Here is a 25,229-nt window from a genome sequence, read left to right as displayed (position 1 = left end):
ACTTTAACAAGAATATGAAACATGACACCTAACACACTTCTTCCATGGATGAGAGAACTTTCCAAAGGTGGGGAGACATCATCCCCATTTTACAAATACAGAAACTGGCTCCTTCACGAATATCTAATGTCATGGGACAGGCTTACTTGTAAGCTACCTTGTCTGTAGGCTGGCCACATGGTCCATTTAGTAGCAGGTCTGTAGAATGGTTTAGGAGAGATCAGGGTTGATAGCATAGCAAAGATTCATAGGTTTTTAAGGCTAGAAGGGCACCATTATGATTACCTAATCTGACCACCTGTATAATGTAGGTCATAGAATTTCACCTAATAATTCCTGCATCAGGGCTATAACATCTTTTTGGGCAAGAGCATATCTTCTACAAAAAAGTTGAAATCTTGATTTAAAGACTTCAAGTCATGGGTAATCCACCACATTACTGGGTGAATTGTTCTACTGGGTAATCCTCACTGTTTAAAAAAATGCATTTCTAGTCTGAATGTATCTAGCCTCTGCTTCCAGCCACTTAACTCGTTATGCCTTTGGCATAATTTAGATGATTTGTGATGAGAAATGCAGTCCGCCAAATGCTTTCCCTACAATTCTCTGGAAGGCTGACACCTCTCGGTCACAATGCAAGTGATGTGTGGCATTGAAGATTGAGGAACTGATTACAGTGACCAAAGGCATTAAAGATTTTATTAATATTAGACATGTATGATTTTTTTTGCATGCCTAATGTGGAGGTTTTGCGCAACTGGTGTGCAGGAGTATTGACTGCAGTTGTATTGGTGATTGTTCCTTGAACCACTTCTGCACATCTAATCTCTTTCTCTGCCCACTAGGCTAGATGGCAGTATGGAGCCAGCCAATGAAATTTTAGAGTCTGCGTCACATGACCGGCCACTAGTAGCACAAACCTATAGTGCTGCTGTGACAAAAGGTACTTATGTGCCTTCATCACCCACAAGACACGGTAAGGCTAATGCTGGAAAACTGGGAGAAGATTATTCTAAAGATGATTCTATCCAAGATGGCTTCTTGTGCTCTTCCAAGTTTTGGCCTTTATCTTTGACTCTGTAAACCTGTTATGAAGCATTTGTTCTGTTAGTCATAGTGGAAACAGAGGGTAGCTGTTAAGTGACTCTGAGAGCCACTTTGGAAGCTTCATGGGACAGATCGTTTGTCTTTGCTACTTTCTGGGCAGTCTGGACAGAACTGAATATGGAACTGTACTGGGACACCATAGTAATATATGCCTTAGGTTATGATGTTTTGTTAACCTTACGTAGTGTTTGGACAGACTCTTGGTACCGGCTTCTGTGCAGCATTTGGACTGCAGTCCTTTTGTAAGAGTTGCACAAGATACCCCAATATTTCTGATGCTGTCATGATGACTCTTGCCACTGTCCCACCAGTCTGACATACAGATTAAATCTGTACTGGCTTGGTGGAGACCAGAATTTGAGTATGTTAGGGTTCCCTAAGTGAGTGGAGACCAGGTATATAGTTAATATAACCAGTATGAGTACCCTCAGTTCCTTTGTTGGTGGCACACTGGCAGAAGATTTGGCCATGGCGTTGACACATTTCACCGTCCCAGGGTGAATGCTGTGATGATCACAGCAGTGTCGGGGCAGGGGGTCAAGATTGTCAACCCACCTGCTCAGAACAAGGGAGTGAGCTCTGCTTAAAATTGGAAGCCTGATGATGACCTCATCAGCAAATCGTGGTTTTAAAAAAGACGTGTGACAAAGCCAATCTAGAATGGCAATGGTGCTGTTGCACGTAGTGTCTTGTACTTCAGCTTATAAACTTGCATCGGGAGCTTTCTCGCATCCAAGCTCCAATTTTTGCTACTGAACCCCAAACACTATCATTGTTTCTGCAGCCTATACAGAGGATCTGGGTGCAGTGGGTGGAGCTTGCCTGGAAGATGAAAGCAATGCGCTGCGATTGGACGAAGACAGTGAGCATCCTCCCATGATTCTTCGGACTGACTGAACTTTTGACCTGTGAACTCACTCCTAAAGCTGAGAACACTGGCCTGATGTTTCTTGAGGAATCTCGTGTTATGCTGCTATGAACTTTGGCATGAATTGAGAGAGAGGATGGCAGACTCCAAAAACAGTTTTAAACGTTGTAGCTGTAGTCCTAATTCTATACCATTGGAAAAATATATGGTTTCAATTCAGTGGCTTTTAATCTTGCTTATCGATTTTAGCTGTGTGTGGTTTTGCTTTTTTGTTTTTGGGCGGGATTTGTTTTGTTTTTGTTTTGTTGCCAAAACCTGCTCTTTGTGCAGTCCTCAACCTACTAGCTTTGCATGCATTCATGTGCCAAGCAAGCATTGGCGAGAGAAGCCACTTTATAACAAACTAAAGTTTGTATTTTTTTATATATGTATATAATACTTAGCATATATAAGGAAGGAGTGGAAAAGTGGTTCTGGATGCTGAGGTTGGTTCTGCACTGACAAAGGTCCAAATGGTTTCCTGTGCATTGGCTTGCAGGCATGCCTCATGACTGACATGCAACCTTTAAGATGCAATATCCTGTTTCTTGGGTTTCCCCCTCCCCTTCCCTGAACCATTTGGTTAATTAAAATTCCTTCTGAATGTTGCTTATTTGTGGGAGTGTTCTGTTTGTTGGGATGGAAGGCCTGTTTCCTGACTGGAATTTCTTCTGTCCCCAAGAATATGTAATATAGAAAGTGCCTGTACAGGAAAAATCTTAGGGGAAGGAAAGCTAGGAAGGGGTAGACACTTTGTGGGTTTTTTTTTGTGTTCATCTATCCTTGCTGTTTTGGAGCTGTCTGTCTTCAAGCCAAGTTAGCCAATATGCTGACTTAGAAGAGGTGTTTCAGGTTAATAACTTGGAAAGCACTTTCTTCCTCCCTCCCCCTGTTAGATCAGCTATGTCACTGGCAGAGCAGCAATAATCTCTCATTTTATACCTGCTTTAATCCCTCGGAGCAAGGCCAGCATCCTTCCTGCCAAGGACTGGATGGAGATAGCTTCAGAGTCTGTCAGCCCTACTTCGTAAATGGCCTTAAGGTTTTGCATTGGGAAGATACAACACTCCCCTCTCCTTTCCTTGTCTCCATCCAATTTGGATCTGAGCATGCTGCCTCAGTAATGAAGGTTCAGGAATTATGGTATGCTGATGTAAATATAAATGACTATCCACTTGAGTTCCAGCTTTTGAGAGTTATTAATCTTCTCTCAAGTGTTCCTTGGATAACTAAACTACACTGTGTTGCCTCCATTTCCACCGGTTTGAGGAGCACTTCTGATGCACTTGAAACGGATGGTTGTCCTTTTGGCAGCTCTGGAATGACTGTTCTTGAACTGCTGTGACCCTGGCTAGGAGTGAACAAGGTTGGGCAATGCTGCCATCTATTTGTGCCTTTCGCTAAATCTTGGATATATTTGGTGAGCAAAATGATTACCACAGCATTTGGGTGTGAGTGTTGCTTTCCTTAGACTCTAAGCCTCCTTTCACTTTCAGATAGTGAAACTGATTACCCATCTCTCATTCTGGCACTTCTTCAAAACAAACAAACAAAAAAAAACCCCAAACCAATTGGAACAAAAGAGTCAAGTCTTGAGAGAAAACAGAACCAGGATTTCCTTGAGTGCTCTCACAAATTTAGCTTTCCTACCAATCACACACAACTATGGTGCTGCTTAGATTTAGGATTTGCTACTATGCATGCTGTTGAATAGGGGCATGCAATGGCAGTTTGTCGTCAGAGCTCAGCGCAGGGAGCTGGGCTTCTGTTTCCTTTAAGGGAGCAGAGGATGGTGGTAGGCCCTGCCAAAGAGTCATATTGTGTACAAACTTACCTATAGTCATGCTGTCGTCATAAAATGAACCGCTGTTAGTCAAATCAGTTTCCTGGAAGAGAATCTTCACCGTTCTCTCCCAAACCCCAGATCCTTCTCATGTGGTGAGGAAGCATCAGATTTGCCTCTACCCACTTTCTGAGCTCTCTACTGTTCTGGATATGTTGAATGGAGCAACTAGTTTGGGCCTCTTCAGTGGTCTCCTCTGAGTGTATTCTGTTCTGAAACATGTTGAAATCTCATTAAGTCTCGGAACTTCAAGCTCTGTCAGAAAACTAATCCCCATGAATAGAATTTGTTACCATTTGTGCACCGCTGCAGGCTTTGCTGTGGAATTTATAACTTTAGTGAGGCCTGAAATGCAAGTCTTACAGCAAATACAAGCTCAGCAGCTTTTGTTGGTAGCCGTATAACTACCAAAAGACTTCAAATGTAGTTCTGGTCACGTCCGTTTTGATAACCCATTCGGAGGCTTGGCATAAATTCTAAGCTCCATCAGAAGAGCTTGTAATAAACAGTCATGAGCACCACTGACGTAACATAGGTCTGGTAAAGGTGCAAGCTTTACAACTTTTGAATTATAACGGCACCAAAAAATACTTTCCTCCATTTCAATGTAAACTAAGGGAATTTCTTGACTTTCCCTTTAAAAATGAGTGCTAGTGTACAACTCTCTCAAAATACTACACACCTGTCAGGACATTCATAGTTACGGTTCCAACACCAACCTTAGCTCTGCCTCTCTCCTCTCTCACCTATAAGCTTGAGACCCCACACGTGCTAACTATATTTCCCATAAATGCCATAGACTACCTTCTCCACCCATATTCTACATATGGACAGGTGAATTGCCCACTAGACTCAATACTCCCCCAATTCACCCTTCTGCTCCAGGCTGAAGGCGATAATTTCTAGTATCTTGACTTTCCTGTGCAGTCCAGAGATTATCCTTTCTTGGCCAGCATACCCCTATGGGCCAGAGAGCCCAACCTATCTCACTCACCATCACTGCTGTACCTACCTGTCCACTGGAGGTCAAAGAAGCCACTTTAAAGAGATCTGTCTTTATCCAAACCACTCCACACACCAGCTAGTCACAGATCCTAGAATATGTAATGCCCCTGACTTTGGGGATGACTTACATCTGTTTCTGTCCCCATGGGAAGGAGCTGGCTTGCATGTAGGCCCTGCTTGGCAACCTCTTTTCTGTCAGGTAAGATGTGACTGCCATATCTCCCACCTGGCCCTATCTCTTAGGTGTGTCACCAGTCATGATGTAAACAATTCAGGTGTTGAGAGACACTCATTGCATTTCCTCTTCCATCTCCCGTTCAGCCTGGATCTTAAACATTGCACCAGCAGAAGTGGGAACCTGGCCATTGGTAACTGGCTGCTGACAAATTTAGGAGTTCTCTTCAGCATAGGGCTTAATCCCAGGTGTACAAGGACCTGCCTTATAGTGACAACCCACTCTTCCGTCATGTATCCTCATATGACTAAGGAGCGTACTCTTGGAATTCCTGTGCTCCACAGTGCAGATGGTGGTAAAACCTTTAACTGTGTATTTCCTGAGTTCCGTGTGTGTGTATAGGGTTCATATTCTATTATCACTCTAGCAGGCAATATCTTCTCCGCCATAACTCCACCTATATTTTTTTAAATACTGCACTTATCAAAGGCTTATTTTTAACAATAAAGCTGTCTGGGGGACAAGCGTCAGTATGTGGTAATATGTATAACCAAAGATGGCCTGCTGGCGGGGGAGAAATGTGCGTAGACTTGGAATTCTAAACTCAGGTGTTGCTAGGTTCTGGTGTTCCTAGTTCCCATTGAGTACCATAGATAGAGGGGCTGCATTTCAGATACATTCTGTTAATGTGTCCATAGATAGCAAGTATGGTTGTTCTGTGGCTGCCTTGAGATCGGTCAGTTCTTGTAATTTTTCTCTTGCTTATTTTTTGTTGAGTTATGAACCACGAGATGTTGCCTGCTTTGGACTCGTCCCATAGCATTGTTCCTGCAGGAGAACAGTAGGTAAATCTAGCACTTAAAAAGTAACTGGGCATGGCAGAGAGGGGAAGTGAGCATTGTGGAACCATGTGAGGAAATGGCAGGAGGTTCATAAAAGCTGCTGCTTTTTTCCTAAAGTCCCAATTCAGCCAGGCACTGAAGCACGTGAGTAGTCCCAATGAAATCAGTTAGGCTCAAACTTAAGCACCTTGCTGAATTGGGGCTTCGCTGAGGAATTTCTTAGGGCTAATACCCCACGGCTAAATTTCCATAAAGGAGTAGGAAAAAGCTATAGCCTTCTTTTTTTAACTGCCTCAGATTGCAAATGAACATCAGTTGAGTACAAACCTGAAGCTGTTTCCTTAAGTATAGTAACAGGAGTTTCCAGCTGAAAGGAAGTTGTTTACAGCTAATAATTTTTTAAAAAGGGAGACCAATGGGAGAACTACCACCACTTAATTCAGCCAGAGACCTAGGATTGCGAATCTGATAAGCAGAACTTTTTTCTACTGGGAATCTCACACTCTGCTTCCTGCGTTCTAATAATGGCATCTGCTCAAAAGAGAACATGTAATAAGGCTTTAGAATTTTTTTCCTAGAGGGTCACCTCAGGTACTCAGCATAGCTTTCTCTTGTATGCAGACCAGTTGCTGCTGTCTGCGGGAACAATCATGTCCTCCCACCCCCGAAGGCTTAGTCTGTGGTCCTCCTCACTGCACTTGAACAACTCAAAAACCCTGCCCTGCTTTGAAAGTTTTACCCCTTACAGTTAAAACCCAACTGTAAGGAGTGCAGTAAAGTTTTGATTTAACCTAGTAGCACTAGAGGTCAAGACTAAAATGTCTTCTCTGAGCAAGCATAATTCTTCATGTTTCTGGGAGTCACGCCATATGTTGAAAGGAGATTAGACCCTTAAAATGCTAATGCGGCTCAGGAAAGTGCTTACAGGCAAGAGAGTCTGGCTCCTGGTGTGTGAATAACTCACTTCAGATTGCAATTTCACAATTGAAGGCACTTAGCAAATTTTCATTTATGCATCTTTGATACTTAACGGGCACAATCCATCTCCGTAAAATAGCGGACAACAGGTCTTCGCTCTGGCTTGCAAGTAGCTACTTTTTCCATGTGCATTGTGGGTGTCTTGACTCTTTTCTGTTGATCATACGGTTGTAGTAACTGCACATTAGTCCTTACTTCCTTTGTACAGAATTTGATTCATTTGTGGATGGGTGGGGAATTTGGTAGTAACTAGTGTGGGGAGTCAAATCCAAATCCCCAGCTCCTGAATTGAATGGAGTCAGTCTTCTCAACCCTTTCCACCCAATCAAATCTTTCCCTTTCAGATTTCCTTCCTTACCTGGAGGAAGCTGCATCCTGCAGTGCTAATAAGCTTCTGTTCAATGTCTGTATAAATAAATGGAAAAATTGTTCACAAATAACATTCCACACTATCAAGTGTCCAGCTCTTATTGCTAGCCCATTGCTGTTCAAATTTTATAATTGCATAAGAAATTAAACCTGTGTTGTGATATGTATTTTGTGTCTGCCTTATTCATTTGCTACATGAAAATGGGGTCTGTTAGCTATAGATGACTTTGTGCAAAAGAGAAGAGCACTAGTTTGGGTAGAGCTGTAGCTGATAAAGCTACAGCCAACTCTGTGCCATGTACTTGCTGTCAAGGGACACCATCAGTGTTAGTTTTTACCTCTTACAAAACATTGCAAAGATCATTGTGAAACAGTGCAAGGAAACCTGGCAACTTTCACCTCCTGGCAGTTTTCTAAACACTTTTCTTCTCCCCTCAGCAAGAAGAATCTGGCATGGCTGGAGGGCAAGGGGAACAGAGCCTGCCTGACAGTCACTGCTAGCTTAGCATAAGGGTTTGTGATGGTGAGACATCCTCAGAACCAATTTTCTGCTCCCCCTCACTAGTTTCACACAGGGACCTTTGTGTGTAAGGGCAAGAGGCAGTTCTGGCTGCTCTTCCATTCCAACCTTGGACCCTACACATTTAAATTGAGAAATTCATAACTGGCTTCATTTGCTGAATGAGAAATGGTTACATGCTGGCATCCAGCCAAACTGCAACAGCTGCAGCGCCACTGTTGCACAGTTAAACACGAAACAGACAGAGCCTGGAGAAAAGCGGACTCTTGGCCTTCTGGAGGAGTCTTGTATCAACATAGCGTCAGCATTCCATGAGTCTAGGGCGGGAAACAGACTATATAGAGAGCACTGTCCAAACACACACACAGAGAAACCAGGGAAAAGTAGCTTTCTGTTTTAACAATCTGCAGTAATGTGTGTGGATGCTGTCCATTTTAATGCACAAACGCTCTTCCTTTTTAGGTTTCAGAGTAGCAGCCGTGTTAGTCTGTATTCGCAAAAAGAAAAGGAGGACTTGTGGCACCTTAGAGACTAACCAATTTATTTGCGCATAAGCTTTTGTGAGCTACAGCTCCCTTCATCGGATGCATGAAGGGAGCTGTAGCTCACGAAAGCTTATGCTCAAATAAATTGGTTAGCCTCTAAGGTGCCACAAGTCCTCCTTTTCTTCCTTTTTAGAGTCCTAATTATGTGTAGTCCTCTTCCACCCCCACCAAAATTCTCTGGCTAGCCCTATCCTGCAGGGAAAACTAGAAATAAGAACACTGGATACAATAGCATTAAAAGGGTGGCTTCTCTAAGGCATTCTGTCTGAGTGGACTGGGGTGTGTTACTTAGTTTTTCTTGTATGCAGTATTTCTTAGGTTCAATGGAGCAAACTCTGCTTTCACCATTGGAGCGATGTGCTAAGAGAAACCAAGGATGTTGTCTTTCAATATCAAACTCCTGGACAGTGTGTAAAAATGTTTTCACACTGCATCCAGGAGGGTTGTTGGAAGTCTGCTGAAGCCTTAGCGGTAAAAAGCTCTATCCATTTTTAACTACAGCCTAACCAGGGCTCTTTAAAGTGGCATCATTTTTACAAGCCACTTTTCCACTTTCTCATGTGCCCTCTACCACCATTTTCTTCCCTCCTCTTCCCCCCCACCCCACCCCAAGGAAAAACAGAATTGCAAGAAAGCAAGACAACATGTGCGTCTATATATATTTTAGATCTATTCTTGTACAGCAGCATATTCGGCAGTCGGGAGGATTACCTTAAATAAATTCAGCCCTTGAATTAAGCAATTCCATTGAAGTCATTGGCTTTGTACCTGTTTACGACATTACTGACTCCGACCTATTAAATCTGAATTCCCAGGGAAGCAGATGAGAATATTCCAGTCTCAGATTTACTTTATCACAATGAGCAAACTTCAAACCCATTGTCTTTGTAAGTACGCTTTATTTGCTGCCAATTAGTCTTTAATTCTCTCTCACCTTGAGCGGTCTCTAGGTAGACTTGTGACTTTCAGGAGGGAAGTAAAAACTTAGAGGGTTTTGCCCCCAGTTGTAGTTCTGAGCTTTTGATTCTGTTCCTTAGTGCCTGAGCCCTAGGACTCTTGAGTCCAGGATGAAATCTGTTCAGGGCAATACAATTGCTGAGGCTATAAATTAGTCCAGTCATACATACTGAACTCTGAAAAGGCTGTTCTTGGGGAATGTGCAGTAACGGTGAGGTGCATATTAAACAAAGGGTAGAATACAGATTTGCAGAAGTCCTCGAAGACAGTATCCGTCTTATTCTTGCAAATGCTCTGACTTTTAGGAAACCTCTTCTAATGCAGCATAACTGTTTCACAGTGATCAGGTGGTAATAAAATAGCGGGTATTGGATGAACTTTAGGCACAGGCAAGCATTGTGCCTCCTCTTCTCTTCAGATGTTGATGCTGAGGTTCAAAGCATGCATTGGTGTTGGGCTTTCTTCCCTATCTATCTAAGAGAGAGATCAGGGATGGGCAAACTTTTTGGCCCGTGGGCCACATCTGGGAATAGAAATTCTATGGAAGCTCACAAAATTGGGTTGGGGTGCAGGAGGGGGTGAGGGCTAAGGCAAGGGATTGGGGCATGGAGGGAGGCTCAGGGGTACAGGCTCTGGGCGATGCTTACCTCAAGCGGCTCCCAGAAGCAGCAGCATGTCCCTTCTCCAGCTCTTACGCGGAGGCGTGGCCAGGCAGCTGTGTGTGCTGCCCTGTCCACTGGCGCTGCCCCTGCAGCTCTCATTGGCTGCTGTTCCCAGCCAATGGGAGCTGCAGAGGCTGCGCTTGGGGCAGGGGCAGCATACAGAGTGGAGTCCCCTGGCTGCCCCATGTGTAGGAGCCGGAGCAGGGCCATGCAGCTGCTTCTAGGAGACACGTGGAGCAGTCCCCGACCCTGCTTCATGGCTGGAGCGCCCAAGCGGGACAAGCCCCAGACCCCACTCCACAGCGGGAGCTCGAGGGCTGGATTAAAATGGCTTGCGGGCCAGATCTGCACCCTAGTTTACACCCCTGATCTACATAGAAAATTTTTGCTGAATGTTGTTCTGAGCACTAGTATAGTGTAGCGCAGGGATAGTCAATAGGGCCATGGGCTAAATCCAGCAACCCCAGACACTTTTTTGAACGCACAGTGAAATCTTTTATTTACTTAGCACTGTTGTTTTTGTATTTTGGAATCTGGACCATGTCTATATCTTGACCAAGAAATTTGGACCTTGACAAAGAATAGATTACCCCCTGGTATAGTGCTTGTCATAGTCTCCATACCCTGTGCCGAACTAGCAACCCCTGGGCTCTGTCAGGGGTGGGACCCTCTGCACAGACAGTTCTGTGGCCAGATTTTGGGCAGAGTTCTGCCAGGCATGAGGCACAGATTCCTTCAACTAATTTCTTGGAGCAATGTGAGTTAAATGGGATTCTAGGCTCACCGTTCCTTAGTTTATTTAAAAACAAACACACACACACACACACACACACACCCCAGAGAGATATAGATATAGATTAGATATTTCACCAGCTGTTGTAGCATTTTTTTATGGTATGTTTTTAAGAATATCAAGTTGCCTAGTAGGGTTATATTAATAGATTTTTAAGAGCAGGTCATCTAGTCTGACTTCCTGCATAACACAGGCCCTAGAATTTCACCGGTGATTGTGTTACGGATAGGTTACCATGTACTAAGGCCTAGAGTGAGATCAGAAGTAAGACTGTAAACTTGTGCCCTGTATCTGTAATCTTTACAACCACTGTCACTGCAGATTTGACAAAATGCAAAGAAGGTACCAATGTGAGATTTCTAAAAATAGCTGTAGCACTAGACCCAAGGTTTAAGAATCTGAAGTGCTGTCCAAAATCAGAGAGGGGCAAGGTGTGGAGCACGCTTTCAGAAGTTGTAAAAGAGCAACACTCCGATGCAGAAACTACAGAACCCGAACCACCAGAAAAGAAAATCAACCTTCTGCTGGTGGCATCTGACTCAGATGATGAAAATGAACATGCATCCATCCGCTCTGCTTTGGATCGTTATCGAGCAGAACCCGTCATCAGGATGGATGCATGTCCTCTGGAATGGTGGTTGAAGCATGAAGGGACATGTGAATCTTTAGCGCATCTGGCATGTAAATAGTTTGTGACGCCAGGTACCACGGTGCCATGCGAATGCCTGTTCTCGCTTTCAGGTGACATTGAAAACAAAAAGAGGGCAGCATTATCTCCTGCAAATGTAAACAAACTTGTTTGTCTGAGCAATTGGCTGAAATAGGACTGAGTGGACTTGTAGGCTTTAAAGTTTCACATTTTTATTTTTGAATGCAGTTATTTTTTTGTACATAATTTGACATTTGTAAGTTCAACTTTCATGATAGAGATTGCACTACAGTACTTACATTAGGTGAATTGAAAAATACTATTGTTTTTTACAGTGCAAATATTTGTAATCAAAAATACAAAGTGAGCACTGTACACTTTGTATTCTGTGTTGCAATTGAAATCCATATATTAGAAAACGTAGAAAACATCCAAAACTATTTAAATAAATGGTATTCTATTATTGTTTAACAGTGCGACTAAGCACATGATTAATTTTTTTAATCACTTGACAGCCCTAAAAATACTTAAAACAAAGCTGGGCCTAATGAGCTGGAGATGGCTTGAGAGCCTGTGCTGGCCAGGATCTGAAAGATTTGGCCTGCTCTTGGAGCTTTGGTTTTCCCTAGTGGAGCAGGGTGCTTTGTGGGGCATATGCTGGGAACATAGCTGCATTAGGACAAAAAGTTTGAAAGAGAGATGAAGAAGAAATGGCAGCAAAGCAAACAGTCCATACCTGAAAGCGAGATGACACAGAAAGGGAAATCAGAACATTGAAAACGGCCTCTGGACTTGATATCTCCTCTGAATTTCTGAAGAACCTGGGAACAACTAGCAGACAAGGGCTAGCCATCTTCAATCTAGATTTCTTGTTTGCAATGTTGTAGTCGTGTTGGTTTCAGGGTCTTAGAGAGACAAGGAGAGTCCAGCAAAAGAGATTACCTCACCCGCCTTGTCATTCTATCTAGAGTCGTACATGAGAATAAAATACCTAAGAGCTGGCACAGAGCAAAAGTAAAGTCTTGCCAAAACCTGAGAGACCGCTGACTTGCAACAACTCCCCATTTCTTTGATATGCTGCATGTACGGATTACTTCAAAGGCTTATCCTTCAAAGAATTGTCCCTATAGTTGATAACTTGAGTGTAGATCAAGCAGGTTTCAGACCAAACCCCCGCAGTGCCTGCAATCAAGTGCTAGCAGTCACCACCTAAATCAGAATGGCTGCCAGGCCAGGCCGAAGACAGGCTCAATATTCCTAGATCTTACTGTTGCATATGATACAATGTGGTATACAGGTCTACTGTAAGAACTGTCACTGGTCCACAACAGTGGGTTGTCATGATTATGGAGCTGTTTCTGACAGGCTGCCTATTCCAAGTTTCACTTGGACAGAAAAACCAGCTCCTGGAGGTCCCAAAACTGCGATCTACCCCCAAGGCTCCCTGTGATGGGTTCCCCTCATGGTGCCACTTGAAACTGGGGTACCGCTGAGCCCACCTGTCCCACGGGCTGGGGTTCCCTTTACACTGTACTGCTGAGACAAGCCCTCCCTCAGGCTTCAGACTGCACCTTTACCAGCTGCAGTTTCATACAGATGCTGAGATCAGCTCTGCCTGGGACGGCTCAGCTAAGGAATTGCCCAGCACTCAAGTGCACCCCCCCCCACCCCCACCCCCGGAGTGTAAACCCAAAATTGTATCTTCTTGCACTGCACAGAGAATTATGCAAAGTAAGCCCATTGAAATTTGCCCCTTCCTGCAATGTGGAGAAAGATATGCATAGGTTTTTGCCCGTCCCCCCAGTTATGAATTCCACAAACTGGTTTTAGAGAAAACAAAAACAAGTTTATTGACTACAGAAGAGAGATTTTAAGTGATTATAAGGGATAGCCAACAGATCAAAGCAGATTACTCAGCAAATAAAACAAAAATGCAATCTAATCTAAACTAAGCTACTAAAGAAACTGGTTACAAGTAGCACATTCTTACCCTAAATGTTGTTTTAGGCAGATTGCAGAGATTCTTGAAGGCCAGCTGCACTGGCCTGCAGCTTAAAACTTCAGACACTTGTACTATGTGGCAAGAGTAAGCTACGAACATAGGCATTGGCTATCTCATGACAGATCCAGCAATCCAGCCCCCTGGTTTTCACCTTTCATACCATCTTTGGGTAAAGCTTAATTGTTTCAGCTGTGGAATGATCAGATGTGCTGCTAATGATTATAAGTGTGGCCTTCCTGACTTCCCTCTTTGATGCTGTGGCCCGGTTGATGTAGGCCACATACCTGCAGGCTGCCTCACGGACTTGCCTGTTGCCCTTCCCCAGATGTTGAATGATTAAGACATTTGACACTCTATGTAGATGCAATTGCTATATGTATAATAGGAGAGAAGTAGCCACTTTGATTAAAGAAGGACTAAAAAAAAAACCCAATTGCCCCAAAAGGGAGGACAAGCTGTCTGTTCATGTAGGGCTTGCTGTCTCAATTACGTGAAGACAGCTACCAGGCCGTAGTTGTCTTTAATAATTGTTGTGCATATTATGTGCCCAGAGCCATGGTGGTGATGCATTAAAAAAAATGATGATGAAAGACAATATAACATGATTCAAAAGACTTTAATTGGGTCTTGAAGAGAGGAGTCTGGTGGACGTAGATAGAAAGGGAGTTTCATAGACTGGGGCCTTGAACCATGGAGGCTCGCCCGTTAACCTGATCTGGAAGAATTGGTAGGGCTGAAAATAAGGCCAACAAGGCTGAGTTTACCAATCTGAGAGCTAGTGAGATTTACCCTGGGCTGGGGTTAGGAGGAGCTCTCTACTGACTGGGGGTTGGGGTAGGAGGGTGGCAAAAACCCGCCTTTCATTTCATTATTTTGTTACTAACCTGCACCGAATAGGTATAAAATAAATGAGCCTAATATGTCTTGAGAGCCAAGGTGGGTGAGGTAACATCTTTTATGGGACCAACTTCTGTTAGTGAAAGAGAGAGACACGCTTTCGAGCTTGCACAGAGCTCTTTTTCAGGTCTGTATAAGCTCAAAAGTGTGTCTCTCTCACCAACAGCAGTTGGTCCCATAAAAGATATTACCTCACCCATTTTATCTCTCTAATATCCTGGGACCGAGAAGGCTACAAAAACACTGCCTTCAACAACCTCATATAATTTAGTCAAACAAGAGAAGCCGCTTCTGAACCGTGCACATCTAGATCCTGAATAAGATAGTGCTGATAGCTAGAGGCCTTCACACCAACTTGTTAATGAGCTATTAATTGGATCGTCTGACTCCTGGCTAGCAATTTGCTGTCTGGCCAGTAGGTGGTACAACCCTCCTGATCAAAACCGACTGCAGCCTGGCGAAAGGGCCTTCACTGGGAAGGGCTCTCCCTCTGAGGCTGAGGCCTGTCAGAGAAGATGAGGGAAGGGAGTGGCCGCTCCATGGGAGCAAAGAAGAGCTTTGCCAAGCCAAGGGTGATGCCGAGAGAGAACTCAGCTACGAGGAACATAAGTGCTGTTCCGAGCACCGCAGGAGGAAAATGTCTCACTTTCTCTTGTCAGCAAGGAACATCGCCCTGAAACCTGTTGCTGTCTGTGTTAGAAGGTATGGGCGAGGGCAAGCAACTGAGGACCCTGTTTTCTGCTGGCAGAACTCCACAGCCCTCCATGGAGCCCTGCCGGCAAATATTTTGACCCTCTCTCTTGCCGTCCTACGTTACCTGCTCATCTCACTGTGCCTGTTTCCAAAACTGGAATAATACCCTCTGCCATAGGGTGCTTTGATATGCAGAAAGGGAGTTTGGGGTGAAATCCTGTCCATATTGTAGTTAAAGGGAGCTGTGCCATTGGCTTCGGCAAGGCCAGGATTTTATCCTGTCAGTGCAAGGCAGCATTTGCTGTTTATTTCTGCAGCCCAGGTAGCATTAGGTGCAGTTTCCTTTGCTGTTTGAGGGATACAGCCATATCCCTATATGCTTCCTGCCTGAGGCTGCATGGATAACACCTGGCTTGTATATAGCACTCTTCATTCATAGATCTCAAAGTGCTTTAACATGGAGGTCAGTTTGGTAACCCAGTGTTTACAAATGGGGAAACTGAGGCACAGAGAGGGGAAGTGACTTGCCCAAGGTCAACCAGCAGGCCAGAGCCAGGAATAAAACCCAAGTCTCATGCATTGCAGACCAGTGCCTTTGCCCCCTAGGTGTGGATGAAGGCACTTGTAGCCTCACTCTGATAAGCTACAGAAAATACCAGTAAATATGACTTAATGTGTGACATTCCCCATGGTACAATCTGGACAGATGGACAGCTGTGTCCCCTCAAATCTCCAACCTGGGGGGCCTTTTACACTGCTTCGCTGTAAGAGCAATCACTCTTGGTGCTGCTTGCACACAGCCTCTCACATGTAAAATCTCTCCCAGCTGAATTACATGATTGCTCTGGCCTCATGAATTACATACAGGCAGACACCAGCAACTTCCCAGTCCCAGACCTTCTCCAAGAATGTATGTCTTGTACTGCCCAGCACCCTCCTGGACAATACTAGGTCATAGAAAGTCCATCATCTCATTGATGGAAAATGATATGCATAAATCCTGTTATCTCAAGTGGCGTTCCCAACACTTCAATCCAAACACACTGGTTTAGCTAAAACAATAAAACACGTTTATTAACTACAGAAAGATAGATTTTAAGTGATTATAAGTATAGGGCCAGAGATGTCAGAACTGGTTACAAAGAAAAGAAAAGATAAAATGTAGACTATCTACTGGCTGGAAGCCTCCAGACCAGGACTCATCCCCCAGGTCAGTGTTTCATCAGGTGTTGTTGCTGCCATGAGCAGAGAGGAGTGGAGCAGAGAGGTGTGCAGGAGAGTGGTAATTTGTCTTGTGTGTGTTATTTTTATCCCCTCTTTGAAGATTATCTCCAGCTGGGGGTCAGGCGACAGCCAGTCTGTTTACATGGGAACCTCCAGTTGTTCTATTGGCAATCTGTAAAATTCTTGCTCACACCCTTCTTGAATGGCCAATAACCTAGCTGATGGTCCAATTGATTTTGTTGACACCTGGCTAATGTGTTGGTTTGTCTTTTGTTCCTGAGGAACTGGTTTGTGCCTGCTTTTCTAAACTTGGAGCATGTTATACAGTAGAATCTTATAACTTTACATACAATGATTATACACATATTTTATCAGGAATAATAATGTTTAGCAGATGGAGTTTTCAGAGGATACCTCAGAAGGCATACTTTGTACAAAATTTATCATGGATTTGTAAAAAGGATGAATATAGGCATATAGTCTGTCTCACTGCGATATGTACATTATAGGTTCAATATTGGTGTGAGGCTTTATCCTCTGTATGGAGCAGTAATGTTTAATCACCACTAGGGAAGGGCGAGACTATGTAGTGCCAGGACTGCCCTGAAGAGGGCCTCCTTCATCAGAGCCAGAAGTATTCATGATTGACTCTAGGAGTTGGGCACCTACCCAAGACTGACAAGGACACTGAGTTTATGGCGTCTGCCAGTGGAGGGTGCTGCTCTTTAGATGAGCTGCTGAGATGGGATGTTAATTTAGCACCTCTGGTAGGAGGTAAAGATTCTGTGACTTTTTTAAAGAATAAGGGATAACTCATCGTTTCTGCCCTATACAACTAGGGTCTCTTTTCCAAGGCACTGTGGGGAGTGGAGGTGGGGAGGAGCATGTTCTCATGGCAAAAGCACAGGCCTCGGATTGTGTCATCTTGTGTGTTTAGAGCATACAGTACCATGGGGCCCCAAGTGGACTGGGGCCTCTGGGTGCAATGGCAATGAAAGTATTTACTAATAATCCTTGTTCTGTTCCCCGGTCTGCCTCTGACTAGCTGTATAAGAGCCAGCCAGTGGTGTTGCCTCTCTCTGTCCTGTTTCACCCATCTGTGAAATGCAGATAACGCCTGCTCTGCCGACATTTATTAATTTATGGCACGCTTCATGTCTTGGATGGAAGGTGCTCGGATACTGTGGGGAAGAGCCATGACATAAATTCATGTATTCCCCTGTTGTCCATGTGACGTTTTTTCCTCAGCAACACCAGTGTCTTTGTGAACTCCAGGTTTCACCCTCCTGCTGCCAAGCATCCGGGTGTGGGATTAAGCGGATCCTACGCCAGTTTCCAGTTCATCTTTCCATCTGTGCTGCTACTGGCCCTTTGTTGCAGCTTCAGGACCAAATCCCACAGCACAGGCCGGTTTGCTGAGCTCGCGCGGTGGGCTTGGCAGCGTTATGCAACGAAACCGGAGCCCTTAGGAATGGTTCATCCTTGTGCACCGAGCCCTTGCTGTCAGCTACAGGTCTGCCTTTGAAGAGCTCTGTGCAGTGGAGGAACAAAGCAAACGGTTCCTCTGCACAGACAGCAAATAAAGCAAAATCACACTGAGCTTCTGTTCCCTTTTCTACAGAAAACAATTTAAAAATAAAGGGGCAAGGGAATAGAAAGACTTTGTACATTTTCATATTTGAAACAGCCTTTCATGTGTCCCAGGGTGAAAGGCAATTTACATTTCAAGAGGTCAGAGTGTAACTACTTCTTTTGTTTTTTCCCCATTTTAAATGTTACTAAATTCTATATATATTAATTTCATTCTGTGGCTTTTTTTCTTAACAGCTCCTGTCTCCCTCTCTCTGATTCCCAGGCCATTCCAAGACGTTTGAGAAGACTTTATCGGGAAGGAATCTAGAACCAATTGTAGATGCAAACACTGCCAGTACTCCAGCAAATGATAAAGAGGAGCCGCCTTCGGCTGTTGGGGAACCTGCTTTCCTAAGAGGGAAATTAATTTCTCCGTAGAAATTACGTCGTTGGTATGACATCAAGTGTCAGGTATGTGTAAAACCTAAACTGCTCTCTGCAGAAATGGCACCTGATGGTAAAGCATGTGCAGAAACCAGTAGTTGCCCTCTAGCGTGTGTGTAACTAGCCAGTGGGGGTAGCAGAACATCATGGCTCGCACGAGGAGGGCAGAATATATGGAGCAATACCAGTAAGGGTCACTTAAAACCTGTCTCTGCCTGACTGTAGCAATGCCCACCCTGCCTCTGCTGAGGAGGTACCTCAGCTCCACAGTGCCTGTCCCTCCACCCTGGCTGAAATGTTTTGCAAGCCAAAGCCTGCTGTCCAGGGAAAAAAAGGGTGTTCCAGAGAAAGGGACTTTGAATAATCAACAGAGAACCTTCCCCTCTGATCATTCCTCGCTGCCTCATTGACTGAGGAGAGAGATGTCTTTCTGGCCCTAACAATCTAATTGTGTCTGATAAAGAGCCTGCAGCAGCACCTCTGCTCCGAAGGAGGGGGCCACAAACCTTTCATTGCCAGGGGCTGCGGTTTTGTTTTCTCTTCTGCCAGCTTACCTCTTCCGGCTGGAGAAGGCCTGGTGATTGCACTGGGGAGTGAAGCCTGCTGCAGACACAGACCCTTCTCACTCTCACCACTGGCTATGATGGATATCCGAGTGTACATTAGCAGATGCACTCTGGGATATTCAAGGACATGCAAAGCGCCATAGAAATGCAAAGCATTTCTAGAGTGGTGAAGCTGGTTTACTTGCATTAAAACACATCCATGGCGGCGGTGGTGAGGGGCAGATCAGCATCCTTCTATGACGCTGTGCAAAAAAAAAAAAGAAAGAAAGAGAGAGAGAGAGAGAGAGAGAGAGAACCCTGTTTATGAAACCAGACTACCTGGTAGAAAATAATCTCCGGGGAAAAAGCCTATTGCTGATTTTAGCTCTTTTTGTTTCTTTAAAATACAGCAGTGGTTTGGCTGTTTTGGCAAGTGCCAGCCTTTTTCCCCACTCACCTTCTGCCTGCCACGGGATGCTTTTATTTATAGCAAGGGGGGCAGGGAAGGGAGGAGGACATATGGGCGTAACAGTCAGCCAGCTCTCACCGGGAAAAGGACAGCAGGGGCAGGAAGACAGGCAGAAAAAAGACAAGAGATAAGAGGAGGGAAAACAGGCCTTGAACAAGTCCATGGAGCGAGGACTGGGCTGGAAATGATGTCACTAAATTTGGCAACACGCTCTGGGCCTGACTCTCCTCTCACCAATGCAGCTAGTCACTTCAGTGGTGCTACTCCTGCTTTACACCAGCGTGAGAGCCAACTTGGGCACTGTTGCTCTTTAAGGAGCCTTGTGTTGCACCCAGGCAATGCTGTAAGAGACACTTTCACCAAAATCCTGCATTCCTACTTGGTTTTCCACTCTGCATCTGCTGAGAGATTGTATCTAAAGAGATCTTTCTTTTTCCTAAGGGGCTGCCCTCCTCCGGCCTAATCCATTCAGCAGCATTACAATCCATCTCAGTATGGCATTCTGGGGCATAGGCACCGACTTCTGCTTGCGCCGGTGGGTGCTTGACCCGCCTCTGCCCCCGGCCCCATCCTGACGCCACCCCTGCCCCGCCCCCATTCCAACCCCTTCCCCAAAGTCCCCGCCCCAACTCCGCCCCCTCCCTGCCCCTATTCTGACTCCTTCCCCAAATCCTCGCCCCGGCCCTGCCTCCTCCCTTGAGCGCGCCACGTTCCCGCTCCTCCCCCCTCCCTCCCGGAGCTTGCTACACCGCCACACTTTGGCAGCAGCAAGCGCTGGGAGGTAGGGGGAAGAGCAGGGACGCAGCCCGCTCAGGGGAGGAGGCGGAGGTGAGGTGAGGTGGGGCGGGGAGGGGAGCTTGGTTGCCGGTGGGTGCAGAGCACCCACTAATTTTTCCCCATGGATGCTCCTGCCCCGGAGCACCCACAGAGCCTGCGCCTATCTTCTGGGGTGCAGTCCACACCAGTGAGGGGCCGTGTCACCACCTGGCCTGCAGCCTTGTGTTTCTCACCATGCTTTGCTGCTGTAGCTCTCACCTGGGCTGCTCACAAACGGCATGCAGGTAAAACCCTGCCTGTCCGTGTATCAGGGTTCCCTCTAATTTTTCCCACCCATGCATGGAATGAATTTTGTGATGTGTGACACATCACCTCCAGATTGGTGCACATAACAAAATTCATGTGGTGGGGTTAGGGCCAAAGGGTTTGGAGTGTGGGAGGGGGCTAGGGCTGGGGCAGAGGGCTGGGGTGCAGAGGGTGTGAGGGCTCTGGCTGGGGATGCAGGCTCTGGGGTGGGGCCAGGGATGAAGGGTTTGCGGTGCAGTAGGGTGCTCCGGGGCTATGGCAGGGAGAGAGGACTCCCCCCAGCTCTGTCTTCCCGCAGCAGCACCTGGGCTTGGGGGGAGAGACACCTTTCCCTACAGCGGCAGCTCTAGGGCTGGGGCCACAGGATAGGTGCCCCTCCCCCAGCTGTTCCAGCAGGGGCTGGGGTCGGGCCGGGGGAGGGGCACTGCAGCCACAGTTGGGTCCAGGTTGGGCCAGGCTGGGAAGGGCCAGGCAGCGACCAGGTTCGGGCAGCGGCCAGGTTCGGGCCAGGGTAGAGATGCCCTGGCCGGTCCAGGCCGCCCTGGCCGCGGCAGGTTGGGGGCCGGGCTAGGTTGGAGCCGGGGAGGGGCGCCCCTCCCCTGGCAGGTCCCCAGGAGGGTTCCCTGAGCACCTGCGCAGCGCTAAGAAGGCTGCTCGACAGCCATGCAGCCACACAGCTTACAGGGAACTTAGCTGTGTATAGCTGCAGCTTACCAGCCACTCTCTGGCTTCAATCAGCCAGGCTTCCCACTTGCAGGGTGACCCCAGCACACTTCCAGTCCCAGATTTTCCCCCAAAAATGTGTGATCTGCCCTGTCCAGCCCTCTCCTGGACAGTGCAGATATATTTGGTCCTTTGCCCCTCTAAGGGGATCGACATACTGCTGCCTTAAGTGAAGTTACCCAAACAATTCAGAACAGTGGATTAGTTTCAATTAAGGATTAAAACAAGTTTATTTAACTACAAAGAGATAGATTTTAAGTGAGGACATTGAAGTCAGAAATTGTTACAAAAGAAATAAAGAGAAAACGCTTCCTCAACGTAACAAACTGGCCTTGGTTCATGGGGAAGTCCCTTACCATGTTTCCAGTAACATCACTGACCAAACTCTTAGGTTAAGATCTGCTCCCAAAGTCCAGCAGCTGTTTCTTTTGTCTTGCTTGGCGAAAAGAAAGAGATAGATAGGGAGAGAGAACTTGGGGTGGTTTTGCCCCTCACTTGTATAGTCCAGTTCCCCTTTGAGATGCATTTTCCTGAAGGTTACAAAACAAAGTTTATTCAAACAGTAAAGAAGGCAATATGGCATCAGGCAGTGAAAAGGGATGTATGCTGTTCCTTCTCACCTCTGTTTGCTGAAATACAGATTTTCCTTGTCCCCTGTCTTCCGCCTCTCGCTGTCTGAGGAACCTGTTTACAACTTATATATAAATTGAGGTAAACACACACTCCTTTGTTTAAGACCTGCTTGACCAGTCCTGCCTAATCAGGGCTACATGGGTTTGCACATGAGCTACCAACATCAGTTAGAGGGAATTCATAACTTTATATATAATGTTGCTACACACATTTCATCATGATAGGATTGACCAGTAAATTACTATTTTTCAAATGATGCCACACAAGGCATATTTTGTACAAAGATGATTGCAGTAGTGTGTAGGGCATGAATACGGGGTGCCTGTGGTCACACTCTGTTCCACAGCACTGGCGGAGGTGCCGCTACTGACGGAAGGGTGGTCCCAGTGCCCGGTCGATCGAAGCCTTTCCCCAAGGGGACTCAATAGTTAAGATTCCCTCTGAGCATTGAGAAATTGCTGATGGAAGGAGCGAGGGACGGAAGGTGAGGGTGACCAAGGGGCTTTTTCCCTGCTCCTGGGTTGTGGCAGTTTTGGGAAAGACCAAAAGAAAAGGAAGGGGAGGTGCCTGCAACAAGACTAAGGAGGTACTGGAAATCCTGAGCCATAAAAAGGTTTGTACTTGCTGTTGTCCTAATCAAAGGGACTGGAGAGCACTCTTCTGCTTGTACGATGGGTTCCTTTCCCCTAACTAGGGTGACCAGATGTCCCGTTTTTAAAGGGACAGTCCTGGTTTTGGGGACTTTTTCTTATATCGGTGCCTATTACCCCCACCTCCTGTACTGTTTTTTCACAGTTGCTATTTGGTCACCCTACCCCTAACCTTTGCTGCTCTTCAGCAGAGTGACTGTGTTTGCAGTAATAACCTGAGACACTGCTGTAATAATCATGGCAAATAACTAACATGGAATGGCTCCTGGAGACCAGACAAAATGGGTGGGACTGCTCCCAGCTCTGTGCTACCTGATTTGTGGAAGGAGGGGGTGGTCCCAATACAGCAGCTGTCCCTCGGCACTGCTGCTTCTGAGACAGCAGGGCCGGATCAATAAAAACCCTTTATACCATTTATTATTCACTTAAACACATGCTTTGATAAAGGCCTCCCAGGAGCAGAGTCATGAGTCTCTGTTGGGCGCCTTCTCGCTTGGGCGAAAAATAGCTGGTGTTGAAGCTCAGGAATATAAATCTACACTATGCAAAATCTTTGACTCCCCTCCCCAGTCGATCGTAGTCTTGGTAGCTGTCCTGGGCGACATTTGTACTGGACAGCTGCGGGGATAAAGAAGGAACTGGGAAAGAGTTCTGGGAACTGGGAAAAGGAATTCTTTAACAGACTGGCCTTTAAATGTGCTCCACTTCTCCTTCCCCGGGTCCCAGTCCGTTCAGGGCTGCTGGTAGTTGGAGACCGGGATGGGAGCATGGAAGCACAGACGTGCATTTTATGCAAACTCAGGGGATGCTGAAACCCTTTTCTGCTCCACACCACAATCCAGACTAGAAGGAGCTGATGTCTCTCTGTTTTGCCCCCATCCAAGATGCTCCCCCCCGACCCTTTCCAGTCTTTGACTTTTCTCCCAAGAGGGGCAGCCCAGACCACTCCAGCAGGCCCGCAGGCACTGGCTGCGCTGTTGTCTGCTACTCTGCGCCTCCCAGACACCCACTCTGAATGTGGAGCCAGACCCTAGGGATCCCACGTTAATCTGCCCTGATCTGAATACCTTTTCATTTCCTTCCCTCTCTCCTCTCCCAGAGGCCTTTGCGCTGACTGCTTCGGCCGTTTCCATCACTTTACACATCTCACCAGGTAACAAACCTGTGTCCACCCTGGAAGATCGCACTGGTTATTACATTGCACACTCCAGCGGGGCTAGAACGCAGATCCTGCTGCTCCAGGCAGCCCAAGCCCCTGCATCCCCGCTCTCAGTTAGATGTTAGTAGTACAAGGCAATGGCTCATTGCTGAGCAGTTCTGATTCTTCCAGGGGTGGTGCACAGACCCACTAGTCAAATAAATATCTACAGCTCTTCTCCCATGTCTGTACCTCTGGATTCCTCTCTTCCCCCTGCTTCTCTGTAACTGTATAATGTAACTCAGTAAAGCTCCTGGGGAGACAGTGTATATGCTAGACGCACTATGAAATGAAACCTACTCTGAAACCTATGAAATGAAAGTAACGACATGTCCAGGAGGCACTCTAGGAGTGGCTATCACGCCCAGGGAAGCTTTCATCTGGGGTTTGTTTCTAAGATCAGGAAGGTCTTTGTAACTGGTGCAGAATATTATGTTGATTCAATGGCACTGGGTCTTATTCCAGTTCTTCAAAAGTAAGAACCAGCCATCTCTGGCAGGGAGATGCCCGTGAGTGGCTGCATAACAATTATTATGGCAGCCAGGGTAAGTGGCCCCGTGGTGGTGTGTGCTAGAGAGCAGGGGTGGGGATGTCAGCTTGCTTTGCTGAGCTGCTAGGCATAGACTGGCCCAGAATGCTGGAAGCAGCCTGATCTGCCTGGTAAAAGGCCTGTATTTTTACCTGCCCCAAAGAACCATTTCACGGATAAGCTTTTATATGGCTCTCCTCAGTGTGCTGTCTAAGCACCTTACAAATGTGAACTAAGTCTCATGGCTGCCCTGTGAGGGAGGGAAACTGAAGCACCAAGAGGTTAAGGCCCCACAGGAAGCCCAAATAAGGCCAGGAATAGAACCCCAATCCCCTGAGTCCAGTGCAATTACCTTAACCACAAGACAGTTCTTCCTCTTATGCCATTGCCGACTGCCGGGGCTGAAGACAAACATCACGTGCCATTGGAAAGTTGGAGATCCCATTAGTCAAATGATGCTCTTGCCCGTCCACTGTGACAGCAGATTAGTGTCTTGGCCTGTGACCTAGCCAGTCCTTCCTTGAAGCAGAAAACCTCAGCACAATGGCGCATGACAGTGAGATTCCAAGGTCTTGAACAAGATCCAGCGGTGTCACCCGTCTGCTTTTGGGCCATCAATTCCTCCCTGGTATTCAAGAGTTTTCTGATGAGCCTGGGCGTTTTCAGTAGCTTTCCAGAACGGCTTCATCGAATTTATCAGCATTGCCATGTGCAAGTATTAGATACAGAGTAGAGCAGCAGAGGGTGACGACAAGGGGGAACGAAATCGGGATGAGTGTCTGGGAAACACTTTTCATGCTATGCCAGGGTGGAAGAGGATTTGCATTTCAGTCAGCAAATGCTGATTTTCTCCTCTCTAAATGAGGGTTTTGAAAGGAAAAAGAGACTTTGCTCAAGGACACGTGGAAGGGGTTTGTATGAGGACATAGGCCCCGAGGTCAGTGGGGCTTGGGGGGGCCACTCCACCATGCGGGAGGAACTCAGCATCTCATAGGATCTGATGCAAAAATTTGAGTGTTGGTGCCTGCAGAGGCCTCCTGACCATGAGAGTATGGATCTATGCGTATACATCGTCTGCTGTAACCCAAGGTGCTCATAGTTACATGCTGTCTCCAACTTCTGCCTGTGGCCAGTGTTTCATCCTGCTACTGGCAGCCGGCTTTGTGTTGGTTTGGCTGCCTGACAGTGGGGTTTGTTTAGATTGAGCAGCTGGCA

The 25,229-nt window shown here is 46.2% G+C and overlaps 1 protein-coding gene across 1 annotated transcript in view; it reads left to right on the top strand.

Moving 5' to 3' along the window:
- The window catches only part of WIPI2 (WD repeat domain, phosphoinositide interacting 2), a 39,657-nt gene extending 32,298 nt beyond the window's left edge, over positions 1–7,359 (top strand). The window contains exons 11-12 of the mRNA XM_074965158.1: positions 846–976; positions 1,892–7,359. Coding sequence (XP_074821259.1) covers positions 846–976; positions 1,892–2,004 — 244 coding nt within the window. The 3' untranslated portion in view covers positions 2,005–7,359. The remainder of the gene's footprint in view (positions 1–845; positions 977–1,891) is intronic.
- The last annotated feature ends 17,870 nt before the right edge of the window (positions 7,360–25,229 follow it).

The sequence above is a fragment of the Natator depressus genome, chromosome 10, assembly GCF_965152275.1.
Source record: "Natator depressus isolate rNatDep1 chromosome 10, rNatDep2.hap1, whole genome shotgun sequence".
Classification (NCBI taxonomy): domain Eukaryota; kingdom Metazoa; phylum Chordata; order Testudines; family Cheloniidae; genus Natator; species Natator depressus.
The sequence above is the reverse complement of the archived record's forward strand: the minus strand, read 5'-3'. Positions and strand labels throughout refer to the sequence as shown.